General features: G+C 38.8%; 1 protein-coding gene across 2 annotated transcripts; it reads right to left on the bottom strand.

The window, feature by feature from the left end:
• Nucleotides 1–44: 44 nt before the first annotated feature.
• sstr2b (somatostatin receptor 2b) lies at nt 45–8,152 on the bottom strand. 2 transcript variants are annotated; one of them, XM_084128298.1, is made up of 3 exons: nt 8,004–8,131; nt 6,674–6,779; nt 45–2,269 (listed from the first exon to the last, which is right to left on the bottom strand). In XM_084128298.1, the coding sequence occupies exon 3, from the start codon at nt 2,220–2,222 to the stop codon at nt 1,053–1,055; it is 1,170 nt and encodes a 389-aa protein (XP_083984424.1). In that variant the 5' UTR covers nt 2,223–2,269; nt 6,674–6,779; nt 8,004–8,131; the 3' UTR covers nt 45–1,052. The 2 variants fall into 2 exon arrangements, with proteins under 2 accessions (XP_083984424.1, XP_083984423.1); XM_084128297.1 differs by lacking the exon at nt 6,674–6,779 and having other exon boundaries at nt 8,004–8,152.
• Between the last annotated feature and the right edge of the window lie 13,177 nt (nt 8,153–21,329).

The following is a 21,329-nucleotide window of genomic DNA, read 5'->3' as shown; positions in this document are numbered from 1 at the left end:
GCAATAAATGCTGTTTACAAATCAAAATACAACATGCTCAGAGATACACTTTCTATTATGAATTATGATTTATTAGACAACAGGCAATTAAGAAAACGGAGAGCATAATTTCTAAAAGTGAAATATTGCACAAAGACTTGAAAAATTAAGCTTTTTGGACAGAGAAGGTGGAAGTGCTGACTCAAATAAAGCCTTTTGTAATGGTAAAGATTATAACCAGACATGTTGCTATGTGTGTCATCATTCAAAGTGTAAACAATCAATACTAGTCAGCAAGTAAAGAAGGCAAGATATGTTTCAAATCTATGAGTACTGAAGTCAACACGATCATGATACATGTGTCCCTGCCTGATCTCAGAAGGATACAGTAAAGACAAACGTTCTAGCCATTGTCAAATAGACATTCTATTAAAGTGTGGAAAATCTCTGAGATCTCTCTAGATGACTGTCTGAGCTTAAACGTATGTTGGTTCATTGGGATAGAGACCAGGATCCTCTTGAAAATTTTGTTTACATGTTTACAATGCAACAATAGAGTGATGCATCTTACAGTTCAATGCCGTTCAGTCTAGCAGCGTCTTGTGGGCTATACCCTGCAAATTCTGCATAGTATATGAGTAGAGTAAAAAAAAAAACAGAAAGCATATTTTTATAGTGCAATGATTAATATATGGTTTTTGTTGTTGTTTGCTACTGACACTATATTTGATTTTGTCTCCATGGATAAAAGATAAATGAAAGAAGACTAAGTACTAAATATTTTTTTTCTCTTTTAATACAATGACACTGTAGAATCCCTTAGTCCTCCTGTTCTTATTGCGACCATGGTTTGCTTAAGAACTCCATAAATATACTTTATAAATAACATTTTCAGAGTAACATTTAACAACAATGAATTTTACAGGTGTTAACCAATGAAAACATCACATGGTAACCAAAAACGGGTAAGTAATTCTATTTTATTTTAGTAAATTAAGAAAACTAATCCATCATTGTGGGCTTTAAAATGGAAATCATACTTTCTGTGTTTCCACTTTCTCTCTTTGTGTATTTCATGTGTTTTGTGGCACACAGTTTATAGTTTGCTGGAGTAGTGACCCTTGTTTTTTCAGACTCTTGTTTTGCAGGTCTCCATTTTTAGTTTCTTTTGGATCATTCGCTGTTTGTGACTTATGTTTGCTGTCAGTGCATTCAGCATCATCCAAACCACCTGTTTTTTTCAAGCACAGAACATTCTGGAAACTTTTTTTGAAGTTCTCTGACAAGAAAGCGTATAATATCGGGTTGGCACAGCTGTTGGCGTATCCCAGCACCACGACAAAGGCAAACATGCTCCTCAAAAAAGGCGTAGTGCTAATGGTGCCTGTAACCGATGTCACGTTGAAGATGTAGAAAGGCAGCCAGCAGAACACAAAGACGGCGACCACAACGGACACCATACGCGTCACCTTCTTCTCAGAGCGCTTTCGTTTGCTAGAGCACACCCTGATTCCTGAAGACTTTACCCTGATGATAATGAGCAAATAGCATAGACTTATGACCACTAGAGGTAGGAAGAAACCCAGGAAGAAGGTGTAGAACATGAAGGCGGTGTAGTAGGCCTCCTGCGGCTCTGGCCACACAATAGTGCAGAAGCAGCCGTCGTGTTTCGTGATCAGTCCACTGTAGATTACAATTGGGAGGTTGACGATGAGCGACACGACCCACACGGCCAGGTTGATGGCTTTTGCGACACGGGGCTTCCTCCATTTGGTCGACTTTATGGGGTGCACCACAGCCAGGTATCGATCAATGCTCATCACCATCAGACAGAAAATACTGGTGAACTGATTGAGAGAATCTAAAGTCATGACCACGCGGCACAGAGCTCCCCCAAACGGCCAGTGCACTAGCGCTAACTGGATAGCGATGAAGGGCAAACCTAGCATGAACAGAACATCTGCCACTGCCAGGTTCAGGATGTAGATATTCGTAACCGTCTTCATCTTGGCATAGCGCAAGATGACATAGATGACCAGAGCGTTTCCACAAAGACCAATAGCACATACCGCAAAATACATGAAGGTGATGACGACTGTGTTAGTTTTGGTCAAGCTCTGGTCGGTCTCATTTCTCAGGCCTTCTTCGGATATGTCGTCGAGCAAAATGCCATCATACATGGGGAATCCAGACAGATTATGGGGGAAGTTACTGGGTGAGAATGAAATTGTCCAGGGATCCATTATATATTTCTCTCAGATTCCCAATTCCATTAGGTGTGACATATTGCCTGGAGAAAACAGTATAATGGTAAATTAGTTATATACTGTTGTATACATCATATATTGTTATCAGTGATAATCCTAATACAAACAACACATAATGTCTTTGTTCCAAAACCAAGGATACTGCCTAGTTGTTGACACCCTACACAGGTGCTGCTTTATTGCACTGTAAAATCTAATTAGTTTAGATGTACTTAAAAAAGCATGCAAACTGATTGTCTTAAACTAAGTAAAGTGAAATAGGAATAGTATGTTGTACTGACAAATTCTAAGTTAGTATAGTTCACTTACACAAGAGTTCTAGTAACTAAAAAAGAACTGTAGAGAGTACTTGATCAATTTCTTGAAAATTACTTTTGACTCAGTATAGCTACGATTGTTGTTACCGTTGTTGTGTTTTGCATGCTGAATATTTAAGTCTGTGTGAGTCTCAAGCATGGTCAACTGTAAGATATTGTCACAAATATAGAGTATATCAACCCAATTAAACATGTATGCAATAAAAATAAGTGTTATAAGTGTTAACAATAAAAATTTAAAACATCCTTATTTGACATGAAATAGACTAGTTAGTGATTTAGTTAGAGGTTAGGTCACCTTTTAAAAGCAACCTATTTTTTCTTCCTTTCCTTTGAAAAAAAAACAAAAACTGTGATTTCTTGTTGCATTGCTGCATCAATAGGAAGAGAATTACAAAACTATCAATGAAGTTCCAAGTGCCCAACCAAAAGGAACACCGATCACCATAATGATGAGTTCAAACGGAAACATTTTAGGAAAATCAACATCAATTTATGAAGTCAGCTTATGTGATGTCCTCTCAAATTTCTCAGTTGTGTTGACAATATAACATTCAAGATGACTTTGGGAAATGAGTGAATGCAGCTAGAGAAAAATAACTGCAGAAGTGGAGGAAATTAGAAAAAGTATATTAAGAATTGCCCTGCCTCAAAAATTATTTTTTCCTTGTCAAAATGGCACTCAAACCAATCAATTAATCTGAACTTGGGTTTTCTGAGTAACCACGGCATACCATGTGAATAGTCCATATTAATATTTTTTTTACAATTAAGTTAGTAAGAACAACTGATAGATTTTTAGTGCATCTAAAACATCATCATCCTAACTGAAATGGAACCTCATAAAGTAAGAGACAGATTTGGAACATCATCACAATATCCACACAGACGACTCATAATTCATTTCAATTGTGTTAGCATGTTGCTATAGGTTAATTATGTGATAAAAAAAAAACAAAACATAGCCAACACAAATTTTGGGTAAAATAACCCATTTTTAAATTATACTAAACAATGTTGGACAGAGTGCCCTCTTTCCCCACTTTTATTTGCACTCTCAGTGGAACCTCTTGCTCAAGCAGTTAGAGAACATAAACACATCTCCCCCATCACCGTACTTGGCTCAAAACACTTCATCTCTCTCTATGCGGATGACATTTTGCTCTTTCTCTCAGATATTGAAACCTCACTCTCCTCTGTGCTATCCTTGTTTGAGGAATTTAAGAACTTAGCTGGCTATAAAATAAACTGGTCAAAATCTACGTTGCTTCCAATGAACTCTGCAGCTCAAAATATTACACTTCCCTCAGGTATTCCCATTAACAACAGCATGCGATACCTTGGTGTGGACATATACACAACTCTGTCCCAAACTGTGAATAATAACTATACAAACATGCTCCAGAAGGTTAAAGGGGATATGCAGCGATGGAGTATTCTACCTGTTTCGTTACAAGGGAGGATCTCCATTGTTAAAATGAATATATTGCCCCGGTTCAACTTTTTATTCTTCATGATCCCAGCCTCTCCCCCTTCAAAATTTTTGGATCAAGTCCAATCCATGATTTCAAAGTTTCTGTAGAATGGCAAAAGGGCCAGAATTAAATCGACCACATTACAATGCCCTAAGTTAGAAGGTGGACTGGCACTCCCAAACTTAAAATTTTATCATTGGGCTTTTCAAGTTCGAGCATTACGTAACTGGGCGGATGAGAACTCCATGGTGCCCTGGAGGGTAATAGAGGAAGCACTAGCAGTACCCCACAGATTGCAGGATCTTTTATATATTAAACATAAGCATCGGAAATTAAATGAAAGATTTGGAAACATAATATCATATTCGCTTTTAGTTTGGAGTAAAGTAGAGAAACTTCTTGGGGATGTGCCACAATATCATACATTATCTCCGCTTTGGAACAACCCACTCATTTTAACTGCAGGAAAACCCTTTATATTTATTCCTTGGGCGTCAAGGGGAATTAACACTTTAGGGAATATATATGATGATACTGGCCTTCTCTCCTTCCAGCAATTACAGCAGAGGTTTGACATCCCAGGTTCTTCATTTTTCCTTTATTTAAGATTACGTTCATCATTGATGGCTTGTGGTGTTACGTGTGATGCTCAAATAGACTCTCATTTTCTATCAGATTGGTTTAACAACAGCCAGTGCGCTCGGGGATGGGTTACCAAGATTTACAATGCACTCATAAATTCACATAGTAAAATATTACCCATTGAGGGGATTTGGGACAGGGAGCTCAATAAAACAGGTACTCAACTAGACTGGCTCAGGATTTGGTCAAATATAAATAACACATCTCGAAATTTAAGTCATCAATTGATCAACTTTAAAGTAATTCATAGATCATATGCCACTCCTTACAAACGTTATAGAATGGGTTTACTATCAACTCCCAATTATACTTTATGTCAGAGTTCTTATGTTGGGACAGTTTTGCATATGTTTTGGGAATGTGCGAAAGTGAACACGTTATGGACTCATGTGCAGAGGCGGACAGAGTACACAGCTTCATTACTTGAGTAAAAGTACAGATACCCCTTGCTAAATTTTACTCAAGTACAAGTAAAAGTACTACAGTCAGATGTCTACTTAAGTAAAAGTACTAAAGTACTTGTTTTTAAAAGTACTTGATTATCAAGAGTACAAGAGTACATTTTCTAAATATTGCATTAGGCCTACTACTGCCACAGTGCTTACATTGGTAAACACAGCAAACACTTGAAGCGAAAACTATCATTAACTTGTTCAGAAAATTGAAATAGTCTGGCGAGGTGGGGCCACGGGTTCGGGATGCGATATTTTTTTCCCCAGGATGGTAGGGGAAGACTCATGAATATTCATTAGGGAAGTCATCCGTGATTGGTCTGATGACCTACCCCTAAGCCCACCCATTAACCTACCCGTCACTGGGGTTAAGACCAATCAGGGATGACTTCCCTAATGAATATTCATGAGTCTTCCCCTACCATCCTGGGAAAAAAAATACTCCCGGGAAAAATACTCCTGCTGCATCTTCATCCATTGTTTCGTCCATGGTTTGGTCTCTTATCTAAATCTGACCATGGAGTTGACTTTGGCGGAAAGCTGAAGGTGATTGCTGATAGGCTGTCCCAATCAGTGGTGCCTGCACAATCCAATCACATTTGAGAGGGAAACAACAAATTGAGGGTTTCCGATATGTTTCTTTTTTCCTTTTTTTTTTTTTTTTTTTTTAGAAGAAGTAATGGGTACTTACAGTTATGGATAGAAATGTAGTGGAGTAAAGAGTACAATATTTGCCTCTTAAATGTACTTGAGTAAAGTCATGAGTACTCCCCAAAAATGATACTCGAGTAAAGTACAGATCCCTCAAAATTGTACTTAAGTACTGTACTCAAGTAAATGTACTCCGTTACTGTCCGGCTCTGCTCATGTGTGTGACATTATGGGTAAAATACACCATAGTTCCAGATCCTTGTTTATGTTTGTTAAATGATGACACCATTTTGAATTTTAAAGTAACATATAGGAGAATGCTATTTTGTGGCTTTACAGCAGCGAAAAAAAACAATTCTAGAATATTGGTTTAATTCAGAGATAAATTTACTGAAACACTGGTTGTTGAATGTGCAATCAATGGCTAATTTAGAATACTCAACAGCCAGATTTAACCGGGCAAAGCCCCAAACTGTGTCGGACTGGGGATATTTGGTTGTTGAACTGAATATGCTCCTTAGAGGACTATAACGTGTTTATTTGTTTTCTTTTTTAATTTTATGGGCCCATCTTCTCTTTTGTCTTTTATGTTACTGGTATTAAGTGTGTACATATGTTTCCCTTGGTTTTGACCCCTTTTTTTTTTTTTTTTTTATTGTGGTGACGGTCAGTGTTTGAGTGCTGTTTTGTCTATGTTTATGTTTATGTTAACTTTCAATAAAAAGTTAATCACAAAAAAAACAAAAACAATGTTGGACAGAGTAGTATTTAACTATTTAAATGTTACTGAATAAATAAGGACTATTCAAGAATATGATGGTTCTACTGATTTAATTTTTCTTACATTTTTAATAACAATAACAGCTAAAATTCCAATCACATAACTGTACCTTGAAGCTGGTATAATGCGGTATAATTCCGTTGTTGGACAATCAATGCTTCCAGTCAAATTTATTTTTTTATGTGGCTCTGTACAGCGATGCAGTGCTCACTGACCTAGAAGAGCAATGACCTTTATGTCATAATCATGCCTGGTGTTCAAACAGGCTGAACAGCTGAACAATCAATGATCACCACCTACATGAAACATGTGTATATTTAGTTTGTTTCTGCCACTGAATAAAAACAAAAAAATGTAAATGACTTTTTATCTAAAAATTCTGACATTTTTTTCTCAATTTTCTCAATTGCGGGTTTACATCTCACAATTCAGATTTTTTACCGAAAATTGCATGATAAAAACTCACAATTACAAGTTATAACGTCAGAATTGAGAGATACAAACTCGCAATTATGAGATATACAGTCGGAACCGCGAGATAAAAAGTCGCAATTGTAATCTCATTATTTTTTTCCCCCTCAGAAATGGACTTTATAACTCGCGATTGGGAGTTTATATCTCACAATTCTGAAAAAAGACTCACAAATTCGAGAAAAAAAGTCAGAATTTTGAGTTTATATCTCGCAGTTTGGACATTATTTTTCACAATTGCTACTTTATGTCCCGCAATTCTGACTTTATAACTCACAATTGTGAGTTTGTATCTCGCAATTTTGAGAAAAAAGTCAGAATTGCGAGATGCAATTGTGTGGAAAAATGTCAGAATTCTGAGATAAAAGTTTGCAATTATCTTTGTATTATTATTATTATTATTATTATTCCATGGCGGAAACAAGCTTCCATATAGTAACCCTAATAAAGTCAGTGAAATGCAGAATTCACCACAAAAGCTCCAGGACTGGAAGTGTCTGTCACTTTACTGCCAGTCCAAAGCTGATAATATCAATGCAAGGTGTTTCATTTGTTATTAGTTTTATGAGTGTCTCTTTTGGGCACATGCAAGAAATTCTATGCTGAAAGGTGGTTATTCCATCAATTTCTATTTATGTAACCCATGTTAATAATCACTGACAAAATCTGTGATTTCAGCTTATGTCTGTATACCATAATGCAACTTAAACCTCTCAATATAACTCTTTCATTTCATGGTTCATTCATGCATAGTGGACATCAAAATAAGAAAATTATGTGGAAAATATTTAGAAACTGAAAATATTGTTCTACGGTATATTAATATCCATTGGTTCATGTGGAATTTCCCTCAAATACTTTTTAGTGCAGACATTCGCATGAATGATCAAATTATTGAATTTTTGAATGGACAAAATACATATAAATGATATTTAAAAACATGTATGTTTAAAATGATTAATTCTTACCTTCATGTTGGAGTCCATTGTACAGTGCAATAGGATCCTGCTCATGATTCTGTGGATGTGCACATGTGGAGAACATCTGAATCGCAAACACAATCTGATCCCATACAATCTGAACTGAAACTGACACTGAACAGATATGAACCTGTTCTGAGTCAAGCCTCTCAGAGAGAGAGAGAGAGAGAGAGAGAGAGAGAGAGAGAGAGAGAGAGAGAGAGAGAGAGAGAGAGAGAGAGAGAGAGAGAGAGAGAGAGAGAGAGAGTGAGTATGTGTGTATTGAAGAGAGCATTGTAGTCCGGGTAAAGAGAGAGAGAGAGAGAGAGAGTGAGAGTATGTGTGTATTGAAGAGAGCATTGTAGTCCGAGTAAAGATAATGTATGACTGATGTTTCTTCATCACGGATGTGTGTGTGCATGATTAAATTGTCTGTTCATCGTGTTCTTCTCAAGAAAGATTGGACAGGGTGAACCACGCCTTTATCCCAAAAGCTTTCACATGACCTTAAAACTGCATTACAGAGATGCACAAAGCTGGAAAAGGCTGCCAAAGCACTGCTAAAAACCTGGCTGTTCATGAATCGATGGTGAGGTACATGTTCTCTGCTGAGATAATACACAACACTTTGTTCAAAGGAGAAAGGGCAGTTCACACCGACACCAGCTGTGAAGGACGGTGGAATGAGCTTCATCGTTTACGGCTGCTTCGCTGCCTCAGGATCGGGACACTTTTTACTGGAAGAACAATGTAAATTATTTTAGGCTGACTTTAAGCCAATTCGGGTGCTGTCGTAAACCTAAAAATGGCGGCGCTATCACAGAAATATTGATGATCTGAAACTAATTTGTGGATTCCAAAACTGTCAAGTCAGATCATTTTTTATTTATATAAAAAATGTATTAAAAAAAAAGCAGCTTTACAGAGATAACAGGAAAATAATGCCAGATATTAATAATGTCCAGTTTAAATAAGTTCGGCATTGTTTTATTTCCGTTGTAAAAATCATTAGTTATTAATTTAGGGACTGTTTACACAACAACGCGAGAGACTGTCTATACATTTTCTTGCCGATGATTTTTTCTGTCTAACTGTGACTTAACTGGGACCAGCTTATGAACAACATTCCTTTTAAGAGCCATAGTAGGATTTGTCAGAGGATTACATCATGCAGCACTAGGAGGATTACTTCACAGGCACTGGTCAGCAATGCATAATTTATGGATATGATGTAGAACAGGGAAAAAAAAAATCCTCATAACTTTAGTTACACATTAATTTCCATGGGGAAAACGGGGAAAAAAAAGAAAGAAAAAAGTAAATCTTAATCATTTCAAATTTTCCAATATTGTAATACGACTGTGTGGACATAAAAGCAGTTAATAGGATGATAAGAATATTTTAGCAGAATTTTCAGAAAATGATGATCATCAACATCGGGTAGTAAAATGAAATAATAAATGAGCATAGAGATTAATTTTACATTTTTTTTTTTTTTTTTTATAATGTGGGGTTTGTGTTTTTTGCAACAATTTTATTTATTTTTTAATTTGTGACAACAAACATAAATTGAATGAATTGAATCAAATTATTTGTCTTTATAGCTAAGGCTTGAAAAGCTTTCATGTATTCTCCAAAAAATAAAAATGCTTTGTGTTTATTGACCTGCTTGAAGAGAGATAACGGTCCATAAAGGGCTGATCCAAACACCAGCCAGCTGCTATGGATTTCTGCCTTGCCTCTAGGGTGATTCGAGGTCACAGTTTAGAGTGAGGCACAAAGTACACCCTGTGTCTACTTTGCCTTTCAATCTCTCTGGGATAGCTTAGCATTCCTAATTCTTTTCTATATATATAAAACTCTATTCTCTCTTTTGGCCAACAACAGCAACAAAACCAAGTTATGGGTAATTAACTGCATAATATTGTATGTAATATTACAATATTTTGTCTTAGTATATTGATAATGATCATATTATATAACTTTATATTATATGATATGCTTATGCAAAATATGTAGAAAATTCGAGTGTCTAGAAAATCTAGTGAAGGCCTATGTGACTATCACCAGCTGGAGAGCCCTGAACCCTCTTTTGTTCATTGCCATTCCATCAAGGGCTACATTCCCCATAATCCATTGCCCAGACTCATCTTCCATGATTATGTTCAGCTGTGTGTCATTAGTCTCATTAGCTCACCCTATATAAGCCTGGTCAATAGGCTAAATGCCAACGGCTGTTGTGATGTACTTCTGCTGAAATGTCAGCCACCGTGAATACTTCCGCTAGCCTTCGGTAAGTTTAAATACGTTCTTATGATTGTAAGAAGCAGTGAGTCAGGAGCACACATCCTCCTGGGACCCAGAAAAAAAAGGTTTTTGAATTTTTATTTTTTATTATTATTATTATTTTTTTTTAACGTCATTACACTGTTTAGAACATAAGAAACAAATGAAAAAAAAAAAAAAAAAAAAAATTTTTTGAAAAATTATATTTAATTAATATTTTATGCTATGTCCTCTGAAGAGGACACCAAGACTAAGTTGTTTAAAAAAAATAAATTTACATGTATAGGTAAAAACAATGGTGTATTATTATTTATTTTTTTTAATTCACCAATTAATTTTTAGGTTTCTGGATTTGTTTTTTTACCAAACTTTGTTCTAGACCATTTTACTTTATGCAATCTGTACGTAAAATGGCCATACATGGGTTTTCCCATTCAATACAATGTATCTATACACGGTATCTAATTTGCATATTAATGTGTTCTTCGTGCAACATGTGATGAAAAAAGAAGTGTAATAATGGGAGTAATGATTGGTAACATTTTCATAATGTTTTTTTTTTTTTTTATGATTAGCAGTTTATTGGATTTTCCAAAACATTTTACACACAAATCAGTCATGAAAACAAATAAAACCAAACATACAACAAAATAGAATGAAGGAAGACATAACACATCCATAGAAAAAAAATAAAAAATATTGCGAATACATTAAGAAAAAAAAAAAAAAAAAAAAAAAAAAAACAACAACACCAATAACAGTGATGCCCAGAGTCCTTGAGTTTGCAACCTTGTCTATATGTAGGTACAGTATTCAATCAAATGTGTCCGACAATCCTGTTACAGAGTTAAATTATATGTTTAAAAGCCAGAACGCCATTAAACGCCCAAAGTATACGCATGATACTTCCCCCATTTCAGGTTATACTCCTCCACTTTATCAAGCAACCTATAGGACAGTTGTTCAAGAGAAGCCAGCTGACCTAAAGCAGCACACCACGCATCCGGTGCAGGTGCGGAGGGGGCTTTCCATTCTTTGACCAGAAGTTTCCGGCCTAACATAAGGACAGACTGGGTCCAGTTAGAGAGTGGAGGGGTCAAATCGCTTAATGCAGAGGGGTCCCCCAAAATAAACAAACTAGGGGTGAACGGGATACTCTGGTCGACAATTCTCAACAACTGTATGTAGGGAAGACCAAAAAGCCTGAATTATTGGGCAACTCCAAAGCATGTGTACTAGGGTACCATTTTTGTCCTGACACCTCCAGCAATCGGAGTTCTCAACCAAACCAACCTTATGCAACCTGGATGGTGTCCAATAAATTCTATTTAATATTTTGAATTGGATAAGTCGCGTTCGCAGCTCCCTTGAATTTTTTTTTTCATTACTAAGAATTTTGCCCCATTCTGCATCTGAAAAAGACACCTTTAGGTCAGTTTCCCACGTCATTTTAAGGGACAATATATTAGAGTCCGAGGCCGTAAGGATCATAGCATAGTACATAGAGGCTTCATGACCGCGCCCATAAATTGTTAGAACCTTCTCTAATAAGTCGCCACTCGGGATAACTAATGAATGGGAGCCGAAGACCTGCCCCAGGAGGTGTCTCAACTGAAAATACTTCCATTGTTGATTACGTGGTAAGTCAAATTCCTGTCTAAGTGCCTCAAAAGATTTTAATGTCCCATCCTGGTACAAGTCTCCGAGCACCCTAATCCCTTTTTGCAACCAGAGCTTCCAAAGGAAGGGAGATTTATTTATACAGAGTTTGGGATTACGCCAGATCCCGGCAGACTGGTGTAGATACGGATCAAATTTAAAGATCTTAGCTACTCTCTTCCAGACCCACTGAATGTGGGAAAAAATGGGATGTGACTGATTCTGTTGGGATAGTTTTGCTGTGATGTATTCTATGGGTGTGAGAGGGGAGGACACCACACTTTCAAGGTGAAACCAAGGGGGGGCTCTCTCGGGGGGCAAGGACCACCGTGCCATATGCCTAATGGTGAACGCATAATGATAAAAAAGCAAGTTGGGCACACCTAATCCTCCTCTATCCACTGGCCTCTGCAGCTTTCGCAGGTTCATCCTAGGACGTTTGTTATTCCATAAAAATTTATTACAAAGTTGATCAAATTGTTTGAAATAGCGCAACGGAATTTGGACTGGAAGAGCCTGAAGCAAGTAGTTAAATTTAGGAGCACAAATCATTTTAATGATGTTCACCTTTCCCCACATAGAAAGATACAAAGGAGACCACCGCTCTACATCGGCCCGCAGTTTGTCCAGTAGGGGGTCAAAATTTGTTTTAATGAGATCCGCCAATTTGGAGGGGAATGTTAACCCCAGATATTTAATGCCTTTCTTAGGCCAGGAAAAGGTGCCTGCCTGGAAGAGGGATTTGGGACAATATGATGTGAGAGGAAGAGCCTCAGATTTTGTCCAGTTGACTTTATAACCCGAAATGAATGAAAACTTGTCAATAATTTTAAATAGTGATACAAGAGAATGTTCAGGATCTGAGACAAACAAAAGAATATCGTCTGCATACATCATCAATTTATGACATTTGTCACCAATTTGTATGCCTGGGAATGCAGGCTCTCTACGTATAGCAACCGCTAGCGTTTCAAGTGCAACTGCAAAAAGTAGTGGAGAGAGAGGGTCTCCCTGCCTCGTTCCTCTTTCCAGATCAAAAGGAAGGGAGATAATGCCGTTTGTGAGCACTGATGCCGAGGGGTGAGTGTATATGAGCCTGATCCAAGCTATGAACTTTTTACCGAAGCCAAAGCATTCCAGGGTGGAGAGCAGATAATGCCACTCCACCCTGTCAAACGCCTTTTCGGCGTCCAGCGAGATAGCAGCAATGGGAGAGGTATTATCCTTAGTGGCCCACATAATATCAATAAGTCTTCTGATGTTGTCAGCAGAGGAGCGTGAACGTATAAAGCCAACCTGGTCAGGATGGATCAAGGAGGTTATTACCCTGTCCAGACGGTTAGCTAAAATTTTAGATAGAATTTTACTGTCGCAGGAGGTTAAACTAATAGGTCTAAAATTTTTACAGTCTAGAGGGTCTTTTCCCTCCTTCAATATAAGGGTGATAATGGCCTCAGATAACGAGGGAGGGAGTTTACCCTTCTCAAGAGCTTCATTATAGGTGTCTAGGAGTAATGGTGCAAGTTCCTCAGCATACGCTTTATAAAACTCAGCCGTAAAGCCATCAAAGCCTGGTGCTTTACTTGAAGGAAGGTGTTTAATCACGTCACTTATCTCCTCAATAGTAACAGGTGATTCAAGATGTTCGAGCTGGTCCTCTGACAGCACCGGCAGATCAAGACCTGACAGAAAAGATGAAATGTCCTCTCTATCCCCTCCCGACGCTGAAGTATAAAGATTTATATAAAAGTCTCTAAAAGCTGAATTAATCTCCTTGGGATCAGTCAGGACAGACCCATCGTCCCCTTTAATAGCAGGAATGGCACTCATTGCTTCCTTTTGTTTAATGTACCTGGCAAGTAGTCTACCCGCCTTGTCACCTTCCTCAAAGTATTTCTGCCTTGCCCGAAATAGAGAGAATTCTGCCCTCTGGGTCATAATTGAATTAAACTCATACTTTAGTCTAGTCAATCTGGTGAGATTATCAGAAGACATATTTTTTTTACAGTTTGATTCTGCTGTTGTGATCTGTTTTTCAAGCTCCTGGAGTTTAGCATTGTTTTCCTTCTTCCTAAATGACGAGTATTGAATTATGTGGCCTCTCAAAAATGCTTTCAAAGCCTCCCAACTAACCCCTGCTGACGGAGCCGTTGGAAGATTGGTCTCTATATAGAGGTTAATTTGTGATCTAAGTGATGCCTTAAAGGTCTCATCTAATAACAGACTAGAATTTAATCTCCATCTTGTTGACCTTGCTGGCTTATTAAAAGACAGAATATGAAGAAATATTGGACTATGGTCTGAAATAACTATATTACCGATGTCGCTCGCTCCCATTGCTGATACCAGCGACCGAGACACCAAAAAAAAGTCTATTCTGGAAAATGAGCTATGGGGTGAAGAGAAGAATGTAAAATCTCTCGAAGATGGATTTTGTAGACGCCAAATATCTACTAGACCCGATGCTCTGGACATATCTTTGAGCACTGTGTGTGCCCTAGTAGTACGGGCCGACGGTGAACTACGGTCTAATATAGGGTCCATTACCTCATTAAAATACCCCCCCCATGATAATTGGATAGTCCCCTAAAGCATTCAGTTTCTTCTCGAGTAGCCCAAAAAATGCAGGATCGTCACTATTTGGAGCGTACACATTTTCTAGTATAATACTATTCCCCTGAATCTCACACAGCATCAACAGCATTCTCCCTGCCTCATCTTTACTCTCTTTTAAGCATTTAAATTGTAGTTGCTTGTTAACTAGAGTAGCTACTCCTCTGCTCTTACTACTGCCACAGGCAGCCGCCACAAAGCCCACCCAATCACCCCGAAGTTTTTGAGATTCTTGTGATAATAAATGGGTTTCTTGCATAAATACAACATCACATTTTTTAGATCTAATGAAAGTTAATACCTTCCTCTTCTTTACATTATTATGAAGGACTCTGACGTTCCAGCTCATAAGCTTTAAACCTTTAGTACTACTAGCTGTAATAATATAAAACGAGTGCTATACAAATTGCGCTGTACCTTCCAAAATGACTCATTTATGAGAGACATCACAAAATAATAAAAGACAAAAAACACGTTAAATTTAAACAAAGCGACAAAAATGCATCTGAGAAGCCAGACGCTTACACTAATCTTATTTTGGACCGTGACACTCTAACTTGAAGCCGCTATGAACGTGCCCCGCCCACCCCGCACCCATTGCCCTGCCCAAGACAGGCAGTGAGGACACCAACCCTCCTAACTGCCCAACACTGGCATAAACATGAACATTATTAACACAGAGGAAGATATTGGACAAGACCTGGGATGCCTCACCTATAAAGTCTCAGTTTACACCGAAATATAAGCAGCAGTATTGTCTTGGACCATATTTAGATTTTACTAACCTCCAGGGCCCCAAAGGATCCCCCCTCCTCTCCTGAGGGGACAGAAATAGAATAAATAAATAAAATTAAGGTCAACAGAAACATCCTCTGAATACCCCAACAACAGGATCCAACGACACCCCACACGTCAATATAGTCCGCGAGGGATGGCGATATAAACACTCGGACGACATTCCACAAGTCCATATAGTCTGTAAACCTCCAGTAGCCTAGTATTATTCGCTAGTGCTTCTGCAAAAAACAATAAGAAGAAATGTCGGTTAACGGTCAGAACCAGAACATTTTGTGCGTTCAACTCCACCCTCGTACACTCCAGCTCAACCCCTTAAAGCTGCGAAACCGTGGCGCTGAATACCATCACTTCAAAACGTAGCAGCGCCGAGTTATGAAAGGGAATTAATGTAAGCCAAAGCCTTCTTATGGTCATCAAATCGGCGGGGGCCCTGCGCTGATCTCACGGTGAGCACTGCCGGGTAATCAAGAGAAAATTTCGTGCGTTTTTCATGGAGCATCTTCTTACACTCATTGAACTTTATGCGTTTCTCATTAACCATCTTGGAATAGTCGGCGAAGACCATTATACGATGCTCCTTCCAGGTAACTTTACCCATCTTGCGTGCAGCCTCCGAGATGCGATTACGGTCCTGAAATCTGAGAAATCTGGCGATGATGGGTCTTGCTGGCGAGGGATTTTCAGGACCTGAACTCTTGCGCAATCCTCCAATCCTGTGAGCTCTATCGATTTCCAGTTTCTCGGGAAAAGCGAGGTTTAGGATCTCCGGTAAAGTTTTTATGAGGAATGATGTGGTATCCCCATCTTCGCTACCTTCCGGAAACCCGATGAACCGTAAATTATTCCTTCGCTCGCGATTTTCAATGTCGTCTAGTTTTTGGCGGAGGGCTTCCACCTCTGTAACGGTGGCTGGAGGGTTGGCCTGCTGCCTCTCATTAGCCTCCTCGAGGAAGCCCAAACTGCTCTCAACTTGAGAAATGCGGCTTGTGATTTCAGCTAGTTTGCTGTCAGTTGCACTAGTTGTCACCCAGATAGCCTCCAGCTTCTTGTCATGAGCGTCTGATTTTTCCAGGATTAATGCAGTGAGTTTAGCAAACTCTTTGGCTACATTACCAGGGATGGAGCTAGCATCCGGTTCAACAACGTCGGGCTCGTCATGAGGCTGCGGTTTCTTCAGGTTAGCTTGGCTAGCATTAGCCATTTCGTTAGCCTTCGCTCCACTGAGGCCCGCTTTCGAGGGATTTGAAGTGCTTCTGGTGTTATTTGGCATTGTTGCATATAAAGACAACTTTTCACACAATAACTCGCATAAATATGGACTCTTTGTCAAATTTAAAAGTAAATATCAAGCGGGGATGGGCACAGTCCTTCCTCAAGCAGCCATTCTCGTCGATCGCGTCACGTGACTCCCATTTTCATAATGTTTTAATGTTTTTCAGCATTCCTTGCTGAAATTGCACACATCGCACATTGTATGCCCGCCTTAATGCAGTCAAAAATAATTTACGGGGAAACCTTCCGATCTTTCGTTCATTTGTCACATGACAGACGCAATGAATGGATCGTTAATGAATGACCCATCACTTGTGTCCTGGCTCTTTTGATTCTCTGCCTGTCCCCTGGATTTGCCTCAAAGCTTAACTCCGTGATTGTTTGTTTGTGTGTGACCTTTTGCCTGGATGTGGATTACGATTGTGGATTTGGATCCTCAACCTTCGTGTCCCTGAGCAGTCCATGACAGACTAAGAAGAGCTAACATGGGACATGCTAACCAGCCAAACCTTCATCTCTTCGGAAAAGTGACTTGGAAAGGTTATCTCTGCGCAAACTTAAAAAACGCAAACCTGTGAAAACACTGATGGCGTGCACAAGCGTATTACGTGTTTAGTCTATAGGTATGCGCGTTTGAATGTATATGTGTCATGGTTATGACAGATGTTCTCTAAATATACATGGGGTGTGTTAGAGCCCCTGGGACAGGAGCTTGCCCTTGTGGACGGTGTCCCAGGAGAGCGAGAGTTGTGGGTTTGGAGCTTTCACCACAGGTAACACAGCTGTGGAGGTGAGGTTACCAGAACTTACTCCTCTTTCCAAGGATGCCAGGGGCAGAAAGCCAGTCACCATTCAAATCCACACCACCTCTCCTGAGCAACAGGAGGAGTGAGGCATCAAGCCGGTTTGGGCAATAGCCTTTATCCAGTGCTGTAGAGTGCTTGGCACTAAAACAACATGGGGAGATATTAAATTGTTCATCATTGGGTCGATGATGAAGAATGTCAGGGCTAGATTGCGACCGGATGCTCTGCTTCCATGTTTTGAATGAACAGAATGTGGGTTAATTGGAAGAGATAAACCCAGGGGTTGTTCCTACCGCTAGTGACCAACGGGCGAATCGATTGTGGCTCTACTCGTTTTGTGTGTGTCCCTAAAATGGCAATTCCCTCAGCATGTTTCAGGCGTATGCAACCCAGTTAGCTTGAGGCTTATAGATCAAAACGAAACAAAATGATAAAGAAGCGTTGCTGTTTAGAGCACTTGACTGTTATCGTCGTTGGGTTTTTGGGACCTCTGCCCTGTTTTCAGCATCGAGCATGTTTGAGTAATCACTGTTGTCCTGTAAGGTTTTTATGTTGTTTGTGTTTACTTTGATATGTGGCTTTTTATTATTATTGAAGTTAGGGTGTTTAAACTGTTGTATTGTATTAATTGTTTCTTTGTATGTGTTTCTTGTTTTGATGATATCCATGAGTGGGATATGTAACTTCTTATTCCATTAGTCCTCAAGACATAAGATCCTGATCTTGAGTGTTAATTAAGTGTGTGGGCATTTGTGAGTTGTTCTTGTTTAGGTGCTGAGGGCTTCGGGCAGGACTCCTCTCGTCTCCTCCGCGTGCTGGTGGAGGGTTGAGCACTGTGTGCAGTGATGAGCATGGATTTGATGCGAGTGGTAAGAGCTTTTCCCAGAATTGATTGGTTTTATTCCTTGTCCTCTAGCCCTCAGCCCTACAGTACATATTGTTCTGTTTAGAGTGTTCATTTAGTTGTTTTATGTGATTTAAATTAATAAAGAATAAACATTTTGTACAGTACTCATGTCTCTGTTCCTAAGTGCAACGAACGTGTGTGCATTAGATTAGAAGATTAGAGTTGAATTATTCATTGTATTCTAAGTAGTAATTGGGCCTTAGTGGCCTCAATTCTTTAACTCTCCTTGTTACTGCAATGACACAGAGAGGATCTGGGCAGCAGACACTTTGAAAAGAGCTTTGTAACTTTTAAACAAGTATTGAAATGAGTCAAAGTTAATATATAGCCTGTCGGATGGAGCATCACTGACTGGCTTAAACCACCATGATGGCACAGCATGCATTCATAAAACAATGCAACAATGATAAAATGATTTAATAAAAATGTTGTGTTTTTCACAATTGCTGTCATACAAACTAAAATCGAAAGCGCGATAAGGCTTTGTGTCCTTATCAAATCGCAAACGACTGTCTCGCGATCAGCACATGATCAGCTCTTCTCCGTTCACAGTGAATAGATGCGGTGAACTCCATCTGTGCATGTGCTGTTTAGTGTGCATTTGGAGTTACACATTATTTTCACATCTGCATAGTTGACGATTACAGCATTTCACTATATTTGTAATGAAATGCGTTTGTAAACTTGTTTTCATTGCAGTTTCCGTCAATATATAAGCTCACGTGTTTATCTCTTTCAAGCATAGAAATTAGGACAAAACTAATGATGAAAGTTTCATTTATTTTTTGTGCATTTGTTTTACAATATGTGTCTATTACTGTCATAGGAATAATATTATAACATTATAATTAGTATTATAATGTTGTGTAATGTAGACTAAGACACTATATCACAACTAAAAAGAGGTTGGTCAGAACCATATGCCAAATTCCGAGGTAGGAGCCTTCCCTTCGGACAGCATGCCGGATACGCATACTTTAACTCTGATTATTTTTAAGTGTGAACTCATGAAATGTTGAAATTTCATCAAAAAATCAATGATAATGTCATTGAATCAATGTTACAATGTGACATCGGTTCAACATCATGTTTGCACTCACAACAACTTAAAGCCACACTTTCACACTGGGCACGTTTGCTGCGGTCCGAGTCCGAGTGTGATCGTTCCCTTACATGTGTTTTGTTAAACTAATGATGCCGTCATCGGCTAAAATGCATGTGTACTGTACTTCCTTGTACTTTTACATTCATGTAATTCACGCCTCAGTTCCAGTGCAACCGAACTCGGACCACCTCCTACATGTAGTCTCAGGTTCGGTACCCAGGTCCCTATTTCACACTAAACTGCCAGTAGAGAGTACCCTAAATCTCTGAAGAACTCCATAAACAACATTACCAGCTTCACTTACTATAAACCAGTTTGACTTTAGTTTCATTAAATACATTTTTGGTAACACTTTAGAATACTGTTCCTTCATTAATTAATAACTACACAGGAACAAATGAGTAACGCACTATTAACATTCTAGTAACTACTAACATTCTAGTAATCAAGTGTCCTTCTAAAGGAATTACTAATAATAATTTGGATCAGTATTCTAAAGTGAAAAACATAACTACCTAATATTGACTGAAGTCATTGTAAGCTTTTGAGGTTTTGTAAGGTTTTTGATAGTAATGAGTCAAGTGTTACTACATCTTTCTAAAGGAACTACTAATAATTTGGATCAGTATTCTAAAGTGAAGATCATGGTAACACACTAGTAATGACTTAAGTGTTACCAAATCCATCGGAAGGAATTACTATTCAAAATCGTACAAAAATCTCAAAAGCTTACAATGACTTCAGTCTATGGACCTCCGACACATTTGGGTATTTATCTTTGACCATCTGAGCTACCTCTGTCTGCAAAACATCAAGAGGAACTGTTGAGGCAGTTGAAACTTCCAGTGTATGTTTCTCATGACTTCCCTTCAAGTGGTAGGAAATCATCAGCTGATGTTTTACAGCGAGCGAGTAGGGAACATTTTTGAAGCAATTTGTGTGCCGTGCAACCTGCTTAAAAAAGCTGTGCTTTGCTTCAAAACACATAGTCCATAGACTGACAAGAGGACCAAACGATTTTACCATCTCAGGATAATGCTCCAAAAAATGGTGCTTTGGTAGAAGTTTGACATTGGGGAAAAGTTCTTGGTGCCGCTGTCCGTGTTCAGAAATCTTCATCTCAAGGTAGGATATGGATTCATCTGTGTGTACTGGGGGAACCACCAACTCAGCAATATCCGTCAGGTCCATTAGCACCTGCCATGCAGGCTCACCTTCAGGCACCACATGCCCTATCAGAAATGGAAGCAATCTGATCAAACTCCAATTTTCATGGGCATTCCCACCGATTGTGTTATGCATTGAAAATGTACAAGGAATTGTATGAGGCTTGTTCTTCTTGTCTTCCCACTTGTAGGGAAACTGGAGAACTGATTTATTGAGGCTTTCCAATGAAAAGTATTTCTTCAATATCAGCAAAGCCAAGCAATGTGCAAGTTCTACAGGCACTACACCTGTCATGTAGCACATCTGGTGGATAAGCAGATAGCACGTTGAAATGAGAGAGATGCTTAGTAACACATTCTCTTTTCACTCCACAGCAGCTTGTGCCATTCTCCAGTGCAGTTTTCACATGATCTTTATGAAGATCTTTATCTCTGAGGTTGAATGCATCGGACCGAACTTCTTTTGCCTGAACATCAGAACTCTTTCCCACACAAAACCGACAAAAGAACTCTGCTGAAAAGCTTTCAACAAAGCCAGCAATACCATGTGCTGCCAAGTTGTCTGCCACCACACAATAAACAGTACCTTTAAGAAAGGTTCCAAGAAGATGAACGAATACGCCATCGTTTTCTAGAATTGAAAGGTCACGCAGAAGAGGATCAAGGACTTTCTCATACCCATAGTGCTTCAAATCCTCACTTTTGCACAGGAGAGCCAAATAG

Source organism: Abramis brama (assembly GCF_963993115.1).
Source record: "Abramis brama genome assembly, chromosome: 1".
Taxonomy (NCBI): Eukaryota; Metazoa; Chordata; class Actinopteri; order Cypriniformes; family Leuciscidae; genus Abramis; species Abramis brama.
Note: the sequence above shows the minus strand (reverse complement) of the source record. Positions and strands in the feature narration are given on the sequence as shown.